At 36.7% G+C, this 18677-nt stretch overlaps 1 protein-coding gene across 4 annotated transcripts in view; it reads right to left on the minus strand.

The window, feature by feature from the left end:
• Positions 1–397: 397 nt before the first annotated feature.
• The window catches only part of LOC126855563 (histone-lysine N-methyltransferase MECOM-like), an 88413-nt gene continuing 70133 nt past the window's right edge, over positions 398–18677 (minus strand). For 3 of the 4 annotated variants that reach the window (XM_050603345.1, XM_050603348.1, XM_050603347.1), the window contains exons 4-8: positions 14758–14889; positions 12967–13093; positions 5882–5981; positions 2904–3060; positions 398–2824 (exon numbers count right to left, since the gene is read on the minus strand). In XM_050603345.1, the coding sequence (XP_050459302.1) occupies positions 803–2824; positions 2904–3060; positions 5882–5981; positions 12967–13093; positions 14758–14889 (2538 nt within the window). In that variant the 3' untranslated portion in view covers positions 398–802. The remainder of the gene's footprint in view (positions 2825–2903; positions 3061–5881; positions 5982–12966; positions 13094–14757; positions 14890–18677) is intronic. The other variant, XM_050603346.1, reaches the window with a different exon arrangement.

Genomic DNA, 18677 nt, shown 5'->3' on the forward strand with positions numbered 1-18677 from the left:
CTTTTGCAGGGACGCTTTTCGATGCTTATGATGACGTATGATCCCCTTTGCCGAGCGAAGATAATATGTAATATAATAACGATAAATTAACTTTGTTAATAATAGAAATAAATAATGTGTCGTACCGCGCGCTTCCTCCAATCGTTGCCAAGGACGAAGAGGGATGGGAAAGGGAAAGGAATAATATTTAATTATGTGCGCGTATTACATTCATATAACAAGTTTATAGAAACTGTAGAACTAGGTGATAGAAGAGCTTCTGATACGCGTGTGTATGTGTGTGTGCGAGAGGAGGGGGACTAACTGGTCCATTTGTTGTCTTTAGGATGCCTAGTGTAAATAAATGTGGAGCGTAAAAAAGGATTGTGTAACAAGGTCTTCGATTTTGTTCACCGAGTTCTTTACATTTTTTTTTTTAATGCACGTGTTTTATAAGTATAACTGTGGAAGGTTTTAATTCTTCGTGATTATATTCTTTGGAAACTTCTCCGGAATGAGTGTACTAACGCGTAATTATAATTATCACTGTCGGCTGTCTTTCATGGAGATTTACGGTGTCATAGCGGTGAATAACCCGATTATGTAACTTGAAAATACGTTTGTCTCGTGAAAGTGCAAAGTACGGCGGACCGTTCTAAGGTGGGATAATTCAGCGCTATAGCGGGGCGTTATATCTCGAAGTAACGCCGTCAAGATCGGCAGTCCTGAGGCGGTACGGTTACTCGCAAACGGTTCTGTACATTAAGGGAAAACAAGCTTCCCCCGTCCTTCGAGGCTCAAATCACCCGATTCGACCTCTGGGCTATGTCGAGATCTCGATCACCGGCTCCGCGGTGTTGTTATTGAGCAGCTCCTGCTTCTCCCTAAGCTTCAGGTCGTGAAGCGAGGGTGACGGCGACTCCTTAGCCTCGATCGGCGACATTCCGTCTGTCTCCTCCAATGGAGACGCGCCCTCCTCGCTATCCTCATCCTCGTCGTACTCGACCATCTTATTCTCGTTCATCTCTCGTAACCGACTGGGAATATAAGCCGGATGATGGGGCAACCCGTAGCCACCCTCGCCGCCGTAGGTGACCTTGCCCATGAAGGATCTAATCTCGTCGAAGTACGTGTCCTCCCGCTCGTTCTCGTTGCTACTGCCGGGCGAGTCGGCGACCGAGACCACGCCGCTGCCATCGTCGGCCTCGTGCTTCTTAAGATGCCGGTCCAGATTGGTCTGCTGGCCGAAGCACCGCTCGCAGAGCGGACACTTGAACGGCCGTTGCTTGTCGTGAATGTTCCGAACGTGTCGCTGCAGATTGCTCGAGATGCTGAAGGATCGCTCGCAATACTTGCACTTGTACGGCTGCTCGCCAGTGTGCGTCCTCAGATGCCTCGTGAGATTGGCCGAGCGGGGAAACACCTTACCGCAGAATTTACAGGAGTAACGATCCTTCATCTTGCCATGCACGTGATGATGATGATGATGATGATGGTGGTGATGGGGCGCTATCACGGCCTCCTGAAATGGTTTCACTCCGGGGAACGCGCTCAGCGGCGGCCGGGCGAGCAAATCGAAGCCACTTCCTGGCCTAGCGCCGCTGAGCCCGTTCATAAGCGAGCCTAAAAAAGGAAGCCCGCGCGGTGGACCGAAAGGTGGCAGCGGGGGAATCAGTCTGGACTCCGGGGCCCCCGCGCCGGGGGGTGGGGGCGCACCGGGAAACCCCGGAAAGGTCCCTGTCGGACCGCGATACATTGTCTCGAGGAACATCGGATGTATCGGTCTGGGATAAGCCATGTGTGGGGGCGTATTAGTCGGCGGTTGTTCGGTCGGCAGACTGGTCCTTAATTGTTGGGGACTATTGGGGACTTCCTTGGAGTCGATTTCCATGGGCGTCGGAGCAGCGGTGTCCTCTTCCGGCTTCGGGGGATCAGGCGACACGGGTGTCTCCTCCCTCGGCATCGATGCCGGTGATGGTGTGCAACTCTTTCTGCTCGAAGCTCTCGAACTGGCGTCTTGCTTCCTGGTCTGCACCCTTAAATCCAAAGGCTGTTCCGTCGTCTCTTCCTTTGAGACGTTCGACGCGCTCTCGGCTTTTGTTTTTCGCTCGTTGTTTCTGGCGGCTTCTCTCCTCTTGGACAGATCGTCGTCGCTCTCTGGAGTCGGTTGAACCGGAGGTCTAGCCGGAGACGGCCTGAAGGTAGAAGTGGCTTCCTCCGCCGTAGAAGGAGACACCTTATTGTGTTGTGACAGTACCCTCGGGGGAGTAAATCGTTCCTTCTTGGGAAAAGGACTCTCGCTCCTTTTCTCAGCTTCCTCGATTTTTGGTGGGAAGAGGAGAGGCGTATTCAGGAAATTTGGAGCGTTTGGAAAGATTCCCGGATAAGGAGCCATCAGACTAGGTGGATAGAAGGGTAGACCGCCTGGCAGGCTCACGGGAGGTCGTGGATACACCAGGAAGGGATTAGTCGTTGGTGTCGGTAACTGCGGCATAGCTCCGGGCGGACCGGTCGGAGTCGTGGAGTCGCAAAATCGTTTGTGCTTCGATAACGACGTTACCGTACTGAAGGACTGTCCGCATTTAACGCATTTGATCTGCATGCGGCAGTCGGCGTGCATGCGCTTGTGCCGACATAGATTCGAGAACTGCGTGTACGACTTGAAGCAGACCTCGCACTGGAAGGGCTTTACGCTGCTGTGGATGTGAGTGTGCTGCTTCAGTCCGGAACTGGTCGCAAAGGTCTTGCCGCACTCCGTGCAAGCGTGGCTCCTGGCACCCACGTGATGCGTTCTGATATGGCGCTGTAGATTGGACGGGTCCGTGAAGACCTGCCGGATGTTCGACTTTTAGCAATATTTTGAAGATACTATTAAAGGAAGGATTGTCTGGCTTCGATGAATCAAGCACGAAATTGAAACCTACCTTCGGACAATTCTCACAGGGATAGTTCCTTAGATCGCCATGAACAATGGCGCGATGCCGCACCAGAAGCGGCCGCCAGGCATAAGCACGAGGACAGCTGTCGCAACGGTGCTGCTCCGCTGGGTATCTGTGACAAGTCACCAAGTGACTGTCCAATCTGAAAATAAATTATTCAAATCATCATTAAACACTACGTAAAAAAAAATAAAATTAATTATAAACTAATTATAAATTTAAAAAAATAAATATTCACAAATGCGTGTCTATAAAAATATGTCTATAAATAATATATGTATTTCTGATAAAAGCTGTATATATATATATATATATATATATATATATATATATATATATATATATATCATCTCTCTCTGTTTCTTTGTCCCTTTAAAAATATTTCGAATAAACATACGGAAGTATCAATGGGATAGTAAGTAGCTTTTTTAGCAGGCAAAGATGTTTGCAAAACGTAACTACTCTCCCTACCTCTCCGCTATTAATTTAAATCGGGGAACACCGGCGAGCAAGCGGGATGCGCAAACGATAACCGACAAAGACTGCGCCGGGCGCAAGTCCCGGATGATGACTAAGTGACTCTGCGGCGAGTGGCGGGGAATTCGGACTCTCGTGTAATAACGGTCGCACGCCCCTGAAGAAGAGGGCGGCCGTCGCGCACGAACACACGCCGTCACGAAGAAAAGCCATCGTTAGGGGGAGGTGGCGGTAGGGGGGCAAACGGGGATGAGAGGGAAAGAGCGATTGTCACGGGGTAGGCACAGGGTTATCGTCGCGCGGGACGGCGCCGTGGTGTGCGGCCCAACATTGATTTTACACCCTCGGACACACGCGTCGTGTGAAACCTATTCGCGGTGAGATAGTGCCTTCATGGGTGACGGTGTGCCGTGCCAGATGAGCTACGGGCACGCGACGCCTTCGATGATGTATAAGGGCGGAGGGGGACGGAGGGTAGCCCGAGCGCGAGATCCCGCGGCGTAGGATTTAACGCCCTCCCCTCCCCCTCACAACAGGTGAATCTGCCGCGTCGAGAGACTTTAGCGGCTTATTAATGTCAGTTGTCGCTGTTGAAGACGTAGATGACAAGAGTCGGTCAATTTTCAATCCAAAATTTGGATTTTTCCACGATTATAATATTTGATAATTATTATAAGATCATTTTATTAAAAAAAAAATGGAGTAGTACTAGATATTGCATTGTAATTATACTTGCGCTGGATAAAGTCAAATATGATTGATGAAAAAGATGAAAGTTAATAAAAGAGAGTTAAAGAGAGAAGGTAACACAAGTTTATCAAGAGAGGAGAGACTGATATTACAGATTTTCAAATAACATACAGTCTTAAAAAAATTGATTATAGTAGTTAATGATAGTGATAATTAAAATCTCACTCATAGAAAAATATTATATTCGAATATTGTAAAGACCATATGTTAGATATATTTGACGTTGCATTGAATGACAGTTCGGTAAATAAAAACCGAACTTTTTTTGAGAAAATAAAAATTGCACTCTCTCTCTCTCTTTTCTCTCATCGCTTGCATAATTCCACATCGAATTTGCATTTAATGTAACAATAATAATTTAACTAAATCACGGAGAAAGAGAGAAAGAAAGACAGAGAGAAGAGAGATTTGGAAACTCCTTTAGAATAATTTATAGAGCGATATCGCATTTGATTCGCCTCCATTTTTTATTCTTGCAGTCTAATCTTACATTAATTACTCCTTAATTAAAGGCAATGACACGGCGAGGCGACAGAAAGAAGGCTGAGTAAGCACGTTGTTGAATCGCAACGAACAAGGAGTCTTGAAGAAGAACACCAGAGAGAGAGAGAGAGAGAGAGAGAGAGAGAGAGAGAGCTTTCTTGAAAGCCGCTCGCTCGCGTGACAAAGAGCTTTCGCGAGCGTGTATCGCGTAGCCCCCGAGAGATTTGAAGGCGATTACGCGTGGCACACACACCCTCTGGGATTCCATCGATTAATTAATAATTGACGATGAAAATCGACGGACGCGCGACGAGAGCGCTCTTTAACGCCCATAGACGGTCGATTATGAAAGCCGTTGTCTCTCGATTTCGATCGTGTCGCCGGCCGCGTAATCGTCGCTCATCTGATTTCAAAAGCGTATAATGATGAAGCCATGAATCCTTCATGAGATAGCACACACAATGTATCGTCGTGTCAACGACGATTCGTCAGATAATGAAATGCGTGGAAATATAAAGATATCCCGCGAGCGCGAATAAAAATTTTTTGCCAGATCCCACAAAGGTAAAAAGTCTCCATCCTCAATCTAGCATAAATAATATAATTTATTGATATTATTGTTTGAATCAAGCTTCTTAATTATTGGATATGAAATTTTTCGAAAAAAAAGATAAATTTTTCTTTTTTTTTTGTAATCTCTTTTGAAATTATATATTTTTAGAAAATATACATTGTTGGAAAAATTGTATTTTCTTGTTTAAAAAAAAATATTGGTTAAAATTTTTCCGTTAAACATTTAACACGTTCATGTGTTAATTTAATATTGCTGTTAATTCAAAAATTCAAATGAATAAATTATTAAAACAAAAAAAGTGTAAAAATAACACAATATGTATATATTTTTAATTTTGTGTGATTAGTGACAGGATTTATCTGTGAAAATTTACGGAAAAACATTTTGATTTTTTTTACAGAAGTGAAAGTGACTACAGACCTTCAATAATATTTTTTAAAATTATTTTCATCATTAAAAATACGTTATTTTCACATAAAAATTTATTTTCAATTATTAGAAAGCTTGCAATCATTTTATGATGAAATATTAACATAATATTATTAATGTCATTATTTAACACACATATATACATATTATGTTAAATTGTCCAAAAATGTATTTGACATAAAATTATTTCTTCGCTTTATTTTTTTGATACAATAAAAAAAAGACTAATATAAACGCAATAAGTGCTTACAGTTCAATATCTTGGAACGGTTTGTCGCAGACGGTGCATCTCGTCTCTCCCTCCTCCTCGTCCTCCTTGTCCTCGTCGACGGTTCCGCTGTGCTGCGAAGCTGCAAATAACAAATGTAATGCAGGTTACAAGTATTCGCGTACTCGCATTAACTGGTGTAAGTGTAAATGTATGTGTGTACGCGAGTGGCCATAGCTCTATAAATTACAACCCCCTGCGAACGATAATACGTGACCCGTCGCGATGCGGGCGAATTACGTGATCCAGAACCGCGAGCGAGAAGAGCCACAGAAGCGTGGCGTGACACGAGTGGACACACTCGTGAATTGTTCCTGAATTATTGAATCGAAAGGCAGTATCGGTCTGATCTACAAAACGAAGAACCCTCTCGGCGTTCCTACGCAATTCGAGACGATGATTTAACTGACTTCGCGAAAATCATTTTCGACGAACTCGTGTGCGCTGTCAAATGAAATATCGTCGACATTAAATCTCGCTTTAAACATTCGCTTTAATTATATCGCCCTTGTCAAATCACTCGCGTGCTCGGATTTGTATTTGTTGTCGAACCAGATATTTTTATTAGTTATTTATACGCGAAACTAATTTATAAGAATTTTAACAATGAATTATATAATTAAAATTACATAATAATTTAAATATAAATTAATTTGTGCAAAGATACGATTAGAAAATTTCTAATAAATATTGTAATAAAATAATTAATTATTATTAATAAAAATTTTACATATACATCAATAATGTAATAAATGCACACACGCATATATTAATTTATTGTATGCATACATAATTATTTGCATCGTTATTTTATAAAATATATTTACCGTCTAGGTAATAATCCCTCTCGCAAATATTGGGAACTCATCTACCACATTTGTAATTTAATTTTACGCTCAAAAGTAGGCGAAACGTGTGTGGATCACGATGAGATTCGAGTTACTTCACTGTCACTCTGTCACCCTTGCCTCCTTATAACAAATATGATCCGACACACAAGCGATCGCGAAGACAATGGACACAATGATGTTCTAGCTAGTTGACCGTACACTGTCCGGTAATTGCAAACGCAAGCGAGGGTGTTCAGTATCGCTCGCTATTGGCACAAGCTACGTTGAGGACCAGCCAATCGCAGGTGAGTCTCGGCAACCCCCGAGGCATTTCACCTCCGAATATCAGAGCGCAACGGCAGGTAAAATCAGAAACCCATGAAGGAGACAAGGTGCAATTATGAACGATTGAGCACGCAACTGGGACTACAAACTACAGTAAAGAGCATAACTAGCGTCTATCAATCGGTTCTCTCTTGTCAAAATTTACTCTGCAAATATCTCGTCAAAGTCTAATAAAGAAATATAAAAAAAAGATTTATTTAGACATACATAGCAGACAAATTGAGAAGAATGAGTAGTAGCTAAAGTTGTAGCTAAAGGTTGAACAATCTTTTGAAAAGTTCTTTATTCTTTTTTTAAATTCTTGAAAGTCTATGCGTACACGAGTGTGATCCAACTTCGAGTTTGAACGACATCCGACCTCCAACGGTTATTTAAATCTGCCGCTACACTTGTTTCCACCATATGGTCGAGTGATGGCCCCCAACGGACCTTCATGGGAACCGGGCACAATCCCCGTACCACCAACTACGCCCAACGCCATACTACCATCTCTCCCCCGGCCTTTAGTACGTTAATCGTTCCTCTCTCCACGACTAATTCGTAGCGGCATGCCGTGAATTTAGACAATGAAGGATGCGGCTGACTTCGAGTTCACCCTCGAAACGGTCTCGCTCGAATGCAGTATTAAAAAAAAAAAAACAGCCCCAATAAAGAATGAAAATTTTTTTAAATTTTGCCTAAATAAATATAAAATAATGGTATAATTAATAAAAATTATAAATTGTCTTTAAATATAAACAAAAAAAATAACTGATCAAAGTATTTTAAGATAAATTATGGATATTAAAAAGTAAAAAATGAATTAAAAATAAATTTTTAAAATAAATTTGTTCAACGATCTAATGTCATCTTTTGCAAAGTTATTAGATAATAATATATACATAGATGAAATAACAGAAAGATGTGAATAGAGAATTTTAGCTACAAATAAAAAAATTAAAAAATTAATTACAAATACTATATCTAAAATGATAATAATATATTTGGTTTTTTGTGCTGATATTCTCTTATGATAAATACTTTTTCGTATAATTTTACCAAGAAAAAGTTCATAATTTCTGAATTAAGTACGCGTATTCTCAAGCGATCGTTCCTCCAAGATTAATGAAAACGGTTGAAAGCATTATGTTAATCTACTCGCGTAGAAGGAGCAGGAACGAAGTCACGTTGCGGAAAGTCAACAGGTGGGATCCACTGGCAACACCCCCCGCGGTCGAATAGTCAGTTGGCAGTTTCATGGGAAAAAGTAACGGAAATCAATGTTTTTGCCGCATCGAGGATGCGTTTACGATTCAAAGGGAACGAAATTATTAAAATAAATTGATTAATATATCAAAATAAATTTATTTTTTATTTATCATTCATCGCGTTTGTTATGCTTTTTTATCAAGATTAATTGAATTATTCCTCACTTAGTATGATTTCCGATATTTGATGATAATTGAATCGAGTTTCTACAGTCATTTACAGAAACGATTATTTTAATATAATAATTCAGAAAAATTAAATATTTTTTCTCTCATAACTCTGAAACTATCGTATTAAATGCTAATAAAAGATATATCAGGAATATCCACATAAAATTGTCTCGACAAATTTTTAAAATGAAGATGTGTGAACATAATATATAATTTTTATATATAGAAATAAATATTGAAAAAGAATAAATACAATAATATAAATATATTTAATGTATTTGTTTTTAATATTTTTAAGAAACTTTTTATTAAATTCAAAAATTTATTTTATTAAATCACACACAAATCAAAATAATTACTTAATATGTCTTTTATGAATTTGTATTAATTGTGTTTTTAAAAAATCATATTTTAAACATTTATTTAATACACGTAATATTTAAAAGATATTTGAAATATAAATATTGAAAACATAATAAAATTATATATATATATAAAAATATTTTCTTATTTTTAAAGTAAGAATTATTTTTTCCTTATGATATATATCCCTTTTTGTATTTAATATTGAATAACCTAATTTACGAAGAAAAAAATTGCACTTTTCTATGAAATAATATCGAAAATCGATATCTGCCAGCATCTTTCTGCAAAAATTTGTCGCACGCGACCGTAGCGATTTCGAAGCGAATGTCAAATAAACATGTCGTTAGTCCGATAAATCAGATGGGGTTGTAACATGTCACACGCACCTCCCTGCCTCACCACCCCCTCAGGGAAGAGTGTCGCGTGTCCTTTTGTACGCGGATACCCCTTTTTTTCTCATTCTAACCCGTGCCCTTTTTTTTTCAATCGTCCCTGGGACTAGGTTACGCGCGTGTTAATCGACAATAGTTAGCTATAAATTATCCGCTACCCTAATAGAGCTATCGGAAAACACACCGAATGCGGTATAGACGCAAAAAAAAAAGGAAAAACGACGATAGAAAAAACAAGCACCGCAAAAAATCACAGTCATATATCATCGTAATGCCCGCAATAATTGCATCTGCCATTTTAAACAACCATTTTTACAACTGGATTTATGTAGATTTGAAGAAATGAGAAAATTCTGAGAAAATTCTTAATATTGTAATTGCAGATACATATAGAATCAAACATCGTTATAAATTAATTAGTTATTTACATAATTAAAAAATATTAACGTGACAGCTGAGAGAAGCTTTGATATATGCATTTGCTCGTTACAACAATTATTTGCTAAGTTTTCTCTTTCGTGATTTTTTTTTAAATAGAAACTTAAAGAGAAAGAAAGAAATAGAAATCAATTTTATATTTTTATTAAAATATAATTAACCGTTAAAGCATCTTTTGCATATATAATGTAACAAATGAAAAAATCTATATTGTAATGGCTAAATATCAAAAATATATATATAGGAAAATATATAAATACATATAGGATGAGTCGCTAGAAATTGTCTTCTAAGATATCATCATAAATTTGTATTTATAAAACAAAAAAATCTCAGATAAAAGTTAAATTATTTTGAAAGAGTTACATTCTTATAATTTTAATTTTCATTTAGATGAAAGTATCAAAAAATTTTAAAGGTCATCTCAAATTTTTTAGATAAAACCTCTTACTTTTTATTGTATATTCTTATAGCTCTTCTTGAGACCTTTTAAAAATCTTATGCAAATATAAATTTATTAATATAAATATATGCAATATATATTCTCTCTCTCTCTCTCCCCCTCTTTCTCTTTCTTCACAGAAAAAAATGATCTGTCCGAGGGATCGCAGATGCCCCTCGCAAGGGTTGGAACAGAGCGTACATCGTTTGTGTGACATCATTATTCCTGCTGCACGCACCAGCTTGTCGGAGATTCCCCCGTAAAAATGGCTTTACTGGATTAACGGTAATGCCAGTACCACTCATGTGCCGTTTATAGGGAGTATTAATCTCTTAATGCGCAAAAGTATGGGTAAAAAAAGTAAAAGTCAACTGTAAATCAAGAAAAAATGTATTAATTATATAACAAATTTAAATGCCTCTCCGCTTTTTCCTTTTATATATACAAGTCTAAATTAGTTAAAAAGAAAATGAAGAAAAATAACGAAAAAAATTAAAATCGCGAGGAAAACAATATAAGCAGAAAATTAACACAACGCTTTCACGATTTATATTATCGATATAAAGTGAAAGAGAGAATCACATAGGGATGGAATTTTTTTTTTTTTGTGCCATAATCCTCATCTGCCTATTGAAATTAATTCAGAGCAATTATCATTATCGGTAGGCTCAACTTAATTGCCGCAATAACTTTTCGCTGCTGAAGCCATTCCATAAAACTGTACCTCCCTTCTTCTGAACCCTCCCTGTTTTCAATGATTCTGAATATCAAAATTTTTTTATGTATTATTATTTTAATATATATGATTATTTTTTCCCAAAATAATTTTAAATTACAATAGAAAAAATGCTATTATCTTTAGTATCTTTATATTGTATTTTTATAATAAAAATATAATTTATTTTGTTGAATATATGTAAAAATTATATATATATATTTTTTTCAAGATAATATTAGTAAAGAAATTATTATTATCCAAAGTATATTTATATATTTTATTTGGTTATCAACTATCAATCTTTATTCACATCACAAAAGTTTTATCGAGTTTCCCAACAATTGAACATTGATTTTCGATTTTTATGAATCCCTAAATCAGGAATATCTCTCTATATAAATAATAATATCTCTCTATAAATAAACCCTGTGCAATAATTGACTTTGTTAACAGCTGACTTTGTCAATGGAAAAATTAATATTTATAAAATTAATATATTTGGTATGTTTGAAGAGACGCGAGGAGGCCTTAACGGGGTCCCGAAATTATGACGAAAAACTGTTGGCGAATTAGTCGTAGACTCTGCGAGCTCGGCAGAACTTCGACAATAAGCCCGGTTTTAATTACCGCGACATCTGGGTGTCGCGTATAACCCTCCGAGCTCTACCGAGTCGTCATCCGGATTCTGACCATCGCGCAGAAGTTACAACCAGATAATTGTCGAGCAGTCAGGCACGTAGACGCTACCCTTCTTCGGCAAACGCCCCGAAATATATTAACAGCGCAATGGTCCACATAATGAAATCCAACGATCGATTGGCTAAATTAAGCGGACAGATTAAAATGAGTGTTTTTAATTGCTACAAAATCCCACCAACATACGCTTTATAATATTAATATATTTAAAAATTAATATATTTAAAAAATTAATATATTTAAAAAAGAATTTCCCTTACGATAAGAATCAATTTCAATGCTGAAAAGTGAAATATTCAGAAATAATTCAATAAGCAATAAAATATGATTAATTATTTTCATTTTCATTTCATAATTATTTTTTCATTATCTTCAATATTGTACGTGCAATTTTGACAACTTATAATGCGCTTTAGCAAATTGCACTTGTTGCCTAAAGTAAAGTAATCAGAAAAATTTTAAATTCTTCTTTTTAAATTGTCTTTTAAAAAAAAATTTTTTAAATGACAATATCAAACCAAAAATCAATATAAAAAAAGAAACAAAAAAAATCATAACTACATATTACGTCGAGATTACGTAGCACGTATGTATAGGTGGACGAACGAGAAGGGATGACTCCGGACAAGAGTCGAAGCGACACGGGGGTGGGGACATGACGGCCACGGCGACATGTGACTCGTACACGTCTATCTGCAGATAATCAGCGCTTATTACCGGGCCGGGGGTTAATCGACGCAACGGTCGACCAGGTGAATCACGCCGGAGTCAAGGGTGCATGACGAGCAGCTCGTGCACACAACGATTCACGATTTACCCTCCGCCCCCGATTCGTCGTTTCGGAAAACACCTGCCCCCCCCCCTCCTCCCCCTGCCTCGTGCACCTTCATTTGCGTTCGTACGCGCACGAGCCGCCGAAACGTGCGCGATGCGTATCGCAATAAAGTGAAAGTCGGCGAAGTAGCACCGAAAATAAATCGTGAACGCTAATATCACACACTTGTCGGCTAATCTAAATATTATTTTATTTTTGATTATGTCCCTTCTTTCAGACATTATTATTTAATAATAAATTATATTGTTTATTTTTTTATTATTATTTTTTTTTTGTCATTTTAAGAATGTCCAATTTATTTCTATAAAATAAATATATAATTTATAAATATAATATATAATTATAAATATATAATTTTAGATTTATTAAGACTCTTAATTTATTGTATGCTTCTTTTATGCAGAAAGAAGTACAATTATGTATGTGTCGTGTGATAGTGATAGTGTGAAACTACATGAAGTATTTTCTACTGTCAACTACTGTTAGGTAAATTATATAGACGAGCAGATAAATAAAAAACGCTTATATATATCTTCACAAAAATGAGAGTATTGCTATCTCGAGCCAAGTCACCTAGACACACTCACCAGTCTCTCGATCGCTTCTGTCCTCGGCTGTATTCTCACCCAGCATGTCCTGCAGCTGAAGCGGCTCCCGAAGACCCAGAAGAAGCTCCTCGCCCGTTGCGATGTCGCGAATGGTTTCGTACACCATCTGTGATCGTCGAAATTGATGTTCAATAAAATTTCAATTTATAATTCATTAATTATTAATAAATAAAATTTTAATTTATTAATCCTTTATTCTTGCAGCACAAAAATATATTCAAGGCTAATTTCAAAGGCTCTTCTTCTTATTACGTATTTCATTCCGTAAGAATATTAATTCTCTAAGACTTATGACTTATTAAGATTATTCTTTTACTGTTAATGTATTAATTATGCCTGCAACATATAATTAATATTAAATAACTTGTGTAAAATAACAAATAATTATTTGTGTCATTAAATCTCTCTGTCATTAGATCGATATTTAATGCAACATTAAAAATAAAGACGGACGTTATATAGGCAAGCCCTCAATAAAATCTATAAAAATATAGATAAAGATACAATACATTTTGATTTTATTAAACAATATCCCTTCTGCCTGTGCACAATCTGCATAAAATTCTATAAAGGTCCGCCTTAACGTCGGGAAGCCGTGAAACGATCTTTATAGTGTCGTTCGGGCTCCGAAGCATCATTACGACAGCGATTTTGCACTGATAGAGAGAAAGAGAGAGAAAGAGAGCGTCTCTCCCCCATTCCCACAGCGATTGCGAGAGGGCGTATAGGAAGTCAGTGAAACGACCCCGTGGGGTGACTTAATAACTAAACACCCTGTATACATGTAGCTTACGGCGCGCCCACAACATCGCGGATACCATGTGCCACGGTTCACACAAGGGAAGGTTAAAAAGAGATAGAGAGAGAGAGAGAGAGAGAGAGAGAGAGAGAGAGAGAGAGAGAGCTGAACGGACAGAAGCACGAGCTCGACCCTAAATTGACACCGTGACCTCCATCGTTTCCGCTTATAACGTCTATTCGACGGCCAATCATATGTGAGGATAGTCCCTTCGAGGGTGATTTGACCAAAAATCTGTTTTGTAATGCCTCTTGAGAGACTGAAATATCTGTTTAAAACTAACGCAACTCCGGAGGCTAATCTCGATGGCTAAATAGATTCCGTGATATATCTCTTTTGAGATATATTTTATGAAGCGTTTTTTTTTTTAAATCGTTTTCTATTTTATTAGAAAACAAATAAAAATCTTATGCCCTTTTTTATCGCACAATAAATACCGCGTTTTTTTACAGGATGTATGACATAAAAATGTGAATGATCAAATGAGCGGAAAACAACATAAGAGCTTTGTAAGGTACATTAGTAAGTCTCAACAATCGATAACATATGCGGAATAAATTGGAACTCTATTTGACGCCGAGTAATTATTGTTTCCTATTAACTGCAACTGTCGATCGAGTGCCAGTTGCGTATAAATGCTCGCTAAATAGAGGATGCGTGAGTCAGAGAGAATAATCGCCAAATGCCTAAAAAAGAGAATCATTTTGTTCTAAACATAAACAACAGTTTCCTGACTCTCTCGTTACGTTTGACAACGTCACAGTGATATCGAAAATTGTCAAAGGATGAAACGGAGAATTTTTTCATTATATTTTATAATATATCGTAAAATAAGCCATCTTTAATAAGCAAGTTCAGTATTTCTTGATTTTTACACAAAATATTCCCGGCGCCAAGTCGATATAATTTTAATAATCACTTGCACACGAAAAACGGTCGCAAGGAATTTTTTATTATTTAATTTTTATTACCTGACCGCCGATGAGCACGTGGCGCATGTTTACCGCGTGTGGACTAGCAGTACTTCGAATGTATTTCAGCCAATTGTTCGTCTCGTGAGATGCGTCCAACCAGCCCCTCACTCCGCTGCCCGCTATGCAAATCTGCAAGAAACATATGGTATCAATCATATATGAATAATTAAAATAATACTATAAAATACAATAAAGAATTTCAAATGACTGTAAGTATAATGATTGTCAAGTGTCTTTTTTAAATTACTTCTTACATTACATCTAAATTAAATTAATTATTTAATCATAAAATAAATTTAATTTAAAAAAAGTAATAAATATAATTAATTAATTATTATGCAATTAAATTATTATGTAAAATTATTATGTAAGTAATTAATTATTTAGTTAATTCGCTCTACGCTTATCGCTTATTTTTGACATATCATATCGCAAATTATCATATATGATATCAAAAAAAAATTTTTTTATGATAATTAATGATAATATAAAGTCGTATCTGGATTATTTTTTACATATTTATATTGAAATAAAAATTGCGTGACTTCATTTTTCCATTCTAGCTGGATTCTGAGCGATACTTAAAATCGTCTGCAATCGCAAAATAATTCTTCAACATGGACGCACGTGCGTAAAACGGCGCGTAAGCACTGTACATTTCCGGCAAAGTTTCGGATCCGGAACATTGCGTTTAACGGACTGTCACCCTCACATCGCATCTGCCCCGGCGACTTCTCTCCGCTCCAGCATCCACCGCAACATCAGCGGGAGAGACGTCGTCCCTGCTTTTAGGGCGAGACAAGTGATTTTTTTCAATTGTCTAGTGTTGCGAGCGGGCCTCGACGCCCCGCGACGCTTGACCGACCATGCGTCCCACCCCCGATGCGTCGGCGTCGCCGTCCTGGACACCCCCATTTGCCAACGGGAAGCTACACAGACATTCTCTTTTCGTCACCCTCGTCTCACGCGGTAAACACATTTTGCACTTCTATCGCGAATCTCGTTGTCCCCGGCCATTTACGAGAAAATATTTCCACCATAAGCCATTCTGTCTGTCAAAAACGACGATCTGTCAAACGAGATAATTTCGAGCTCTTGTATCTCTTGTTATCGAGCGATTGAGGTATCGTTAAACAGAATGCGAAAAGCGATATTCATAATATTATTATCGCTTAATTTTAAATTATTATGTCAATGATTATAATGGCATTATTATTTTATATGTGCGTTATTTAAATTTGTGCCCGCTTTAGGCGATTTTTAGTTGAATAAAGTTCGAGATAGAATTATATTTATATGTCAAACAGTAGAAAAAACATTTGAAGAAATATAATAAAATATAAGAAATATAACAAATACACGCTATATTAGAAAATATGATATAATATATAAATTATAAATAATATTACTAAATAATAATAAATTATAAATAAAATCTCTTAAATTTAAATGTTTTAACGAGATTTATGAATCTTCTATAATAAATTTTATCAAACTTAAAATATTATTCATTAGAGAGATACAATAATAATAATTAAACATATTACTATATTAATATATTATTATATAAATTAAATAAATTATTAAAGCTTTTTATTATTATATTGTTATTAATTATGATTTGTAATTATAGATTCATCTATTATATATTATTTCTAATTATAGCGTTCTTTATTTTGATAAATATTTGATATAAGAAATTTTAAATTAATAATAATATTATTTAATATAACACTTTTCGTTCATAAAAATTGCGAATAACCTCGATGAATGGATTTTTAATAAAATATGAATAGAAACATATTTCTCTCCGTGTAAAAATAAATAAAGGCGCTATTATCAGCCTGATAAAATCGAGATAATTTCTAAAATTTGCTCTCGCATTTTTTCAAAGTTCATTAAGCTTATATCTAATCATATTTGCAATAGATCCGCAGGCTGACACCACCTGCTGGTCGTGAGTGTAACTAGGTGCGTGCCCATAAAAATCAATGAATCTCTCGCAGGTGGATACGCGTTGGTTCCACAGGTAAATAATCCCGGTCAGAGTGCGCTTTAAGTGACGGGAAATATTTCTTCCCTGAGAGCGCTTTGAGGATTCGCAGGTCCAGGGATAATCCTGGCCCGCGGTCTTCTCCAAAGACACCGGATAAACCGCAAGAATTTATTACGCTTCGACACTTTTCAGGCTCTTCCCTTTCACTCGCAAGCTTCCATGCTTCTTCCCCGATTCATATTTCGATCTTCATCTTCCTATTCTTTTGTGCGTAAGTAAGCCTTTCATTCCATTTTTATCTTAATCTTTACTACGTGAGAATCTCTATATTTACTTTTAGTGTTTTACATGTGCTTTTTTATAAAATATTTTGAAATATTTTAAATTTATCTTTTTTATTATCAGTTTCCTTTAATGCTTATCCGTAAAATTTGCTATTAATCCAGATATAAATATTGTAAAAATTGATAAAATTTTATCTATTATCCTTCTAATTAAAACTTTATTAAATCGAATTAATAAATAAACTCCAGCAGTTACTAAAGTAAACAATTATCCTCTTATCTAATTCCGTTAATCTTCATTTTTTTTATACACTTGGAGAAATAGAAATATATATATTTATTTAGAATTATAATCCTTGCTAAGAATTCTAGTCTCATTATTGAATACAGAATTCTTAATAGCACAAATCTGTAATAAAACTTTATAAATCTCACTTAAATCAGTAAATTTGAAAATAATTAAACTAATTAAATTAATGGTTTTGCAAAAAAAAAAAAATACTCACAGCTATCAAGAAATAATAAAATAATGAAATAATAAATCGTGACGTGAGCAAAAATTAATATGTTACTTCCACAGTATCATGTCTCTCACAACGTGTTAATCCAGGTAGTGCAGTCGAGAAACTCGTAATAGTCTACAATAGCCCAATAGGAAACAGGACAGTTTGGTAAAAGGATGATGAAAAGGAATCAAGGCGGCACGATTCCTCGATGATCATAATGGCTATTTTGCTACCGGGGACCCATTAAGGTGAGTTTCTAGAAGACGGGCACGAACCGGCCGTTCGACACAATGGGACTCGCTAGCTTACACGACAGATTAGGATCTGTCGCGGAGTCTCACCTACGACAATGATGCGCCAACTTCTTCATTGGCGTCGCAGCGCATTTCTCTGCGAGAGACGTTGGGTTATTTGTAAAAAAAAAAGAAAAAAAAAATTGTTATCAACGGAACACGTGTTTAATGAAGGGGAATGTGTCGTCGCGATTGCGATAAAGTTGAAGCGTCATATTAGGAAACATTGTAATCCATTTTGTTACATTAAATAAAATTAAAAAAGGGTTTAATTTAATTTAATGTGTAATTTAATTTAATTTCATATTTTTGAGGAAGGTATTTTGTGTGTAATGTTTTGGTTTTTTTTTAAACTGAAAAAAAATTTTAAACCACGCTGACAAGTAACGATAACAATTCCAGCGAAGAGTGAGAAGCTCGTCTCATAATGTTAAATGTAAATTCCAATTAAAAAAAAAAAAGGAGGTGGGATATTACTAAATTTAACAGAGAATCACATATTTATGAGATACGCACTCCAATTATCCGCGGCGACGGAAGGTCTCTCAACACCGCGTTCTTCGACATCTTGTCGAAGGAAAATTGAGACGCGGATATTATGGAGGGCAGAAAGAGAGATTCGTCACTGGCTTTAACGACCCAGCGGGAAGTTCTGCCCGGCTTTGTCGGCATACGCGCGGACATGTGCTAACAATTCGTAGGACAGATTTGTCTGGCCCGTGAATATCTCCCCGTGAATATCGTGGCCGCGCCATTCTGACGCGAAACCGAAAAAAATTATAACGCTGAGAATTGTGGCCCAGAATACCTTATAATAGATCGTATCCGATATATTACA

This window comes from Cataglyphis hispanica, chromosome 16 (genome assembly GCF_021464435.1).
Source record: "Cataglyphis hispanica isolate Lineage 1 chromosome 16, ULB_Chis1_1.0, whole genome shotgun sequence".
In the NCBI taxonomy this organism is placed as follows: Eukaryota; Metazoa; Arthropoda; class Insecta; order Hymenoptera; family Formicidae; genus Cataglyphis; species Cataglyphis hispanica.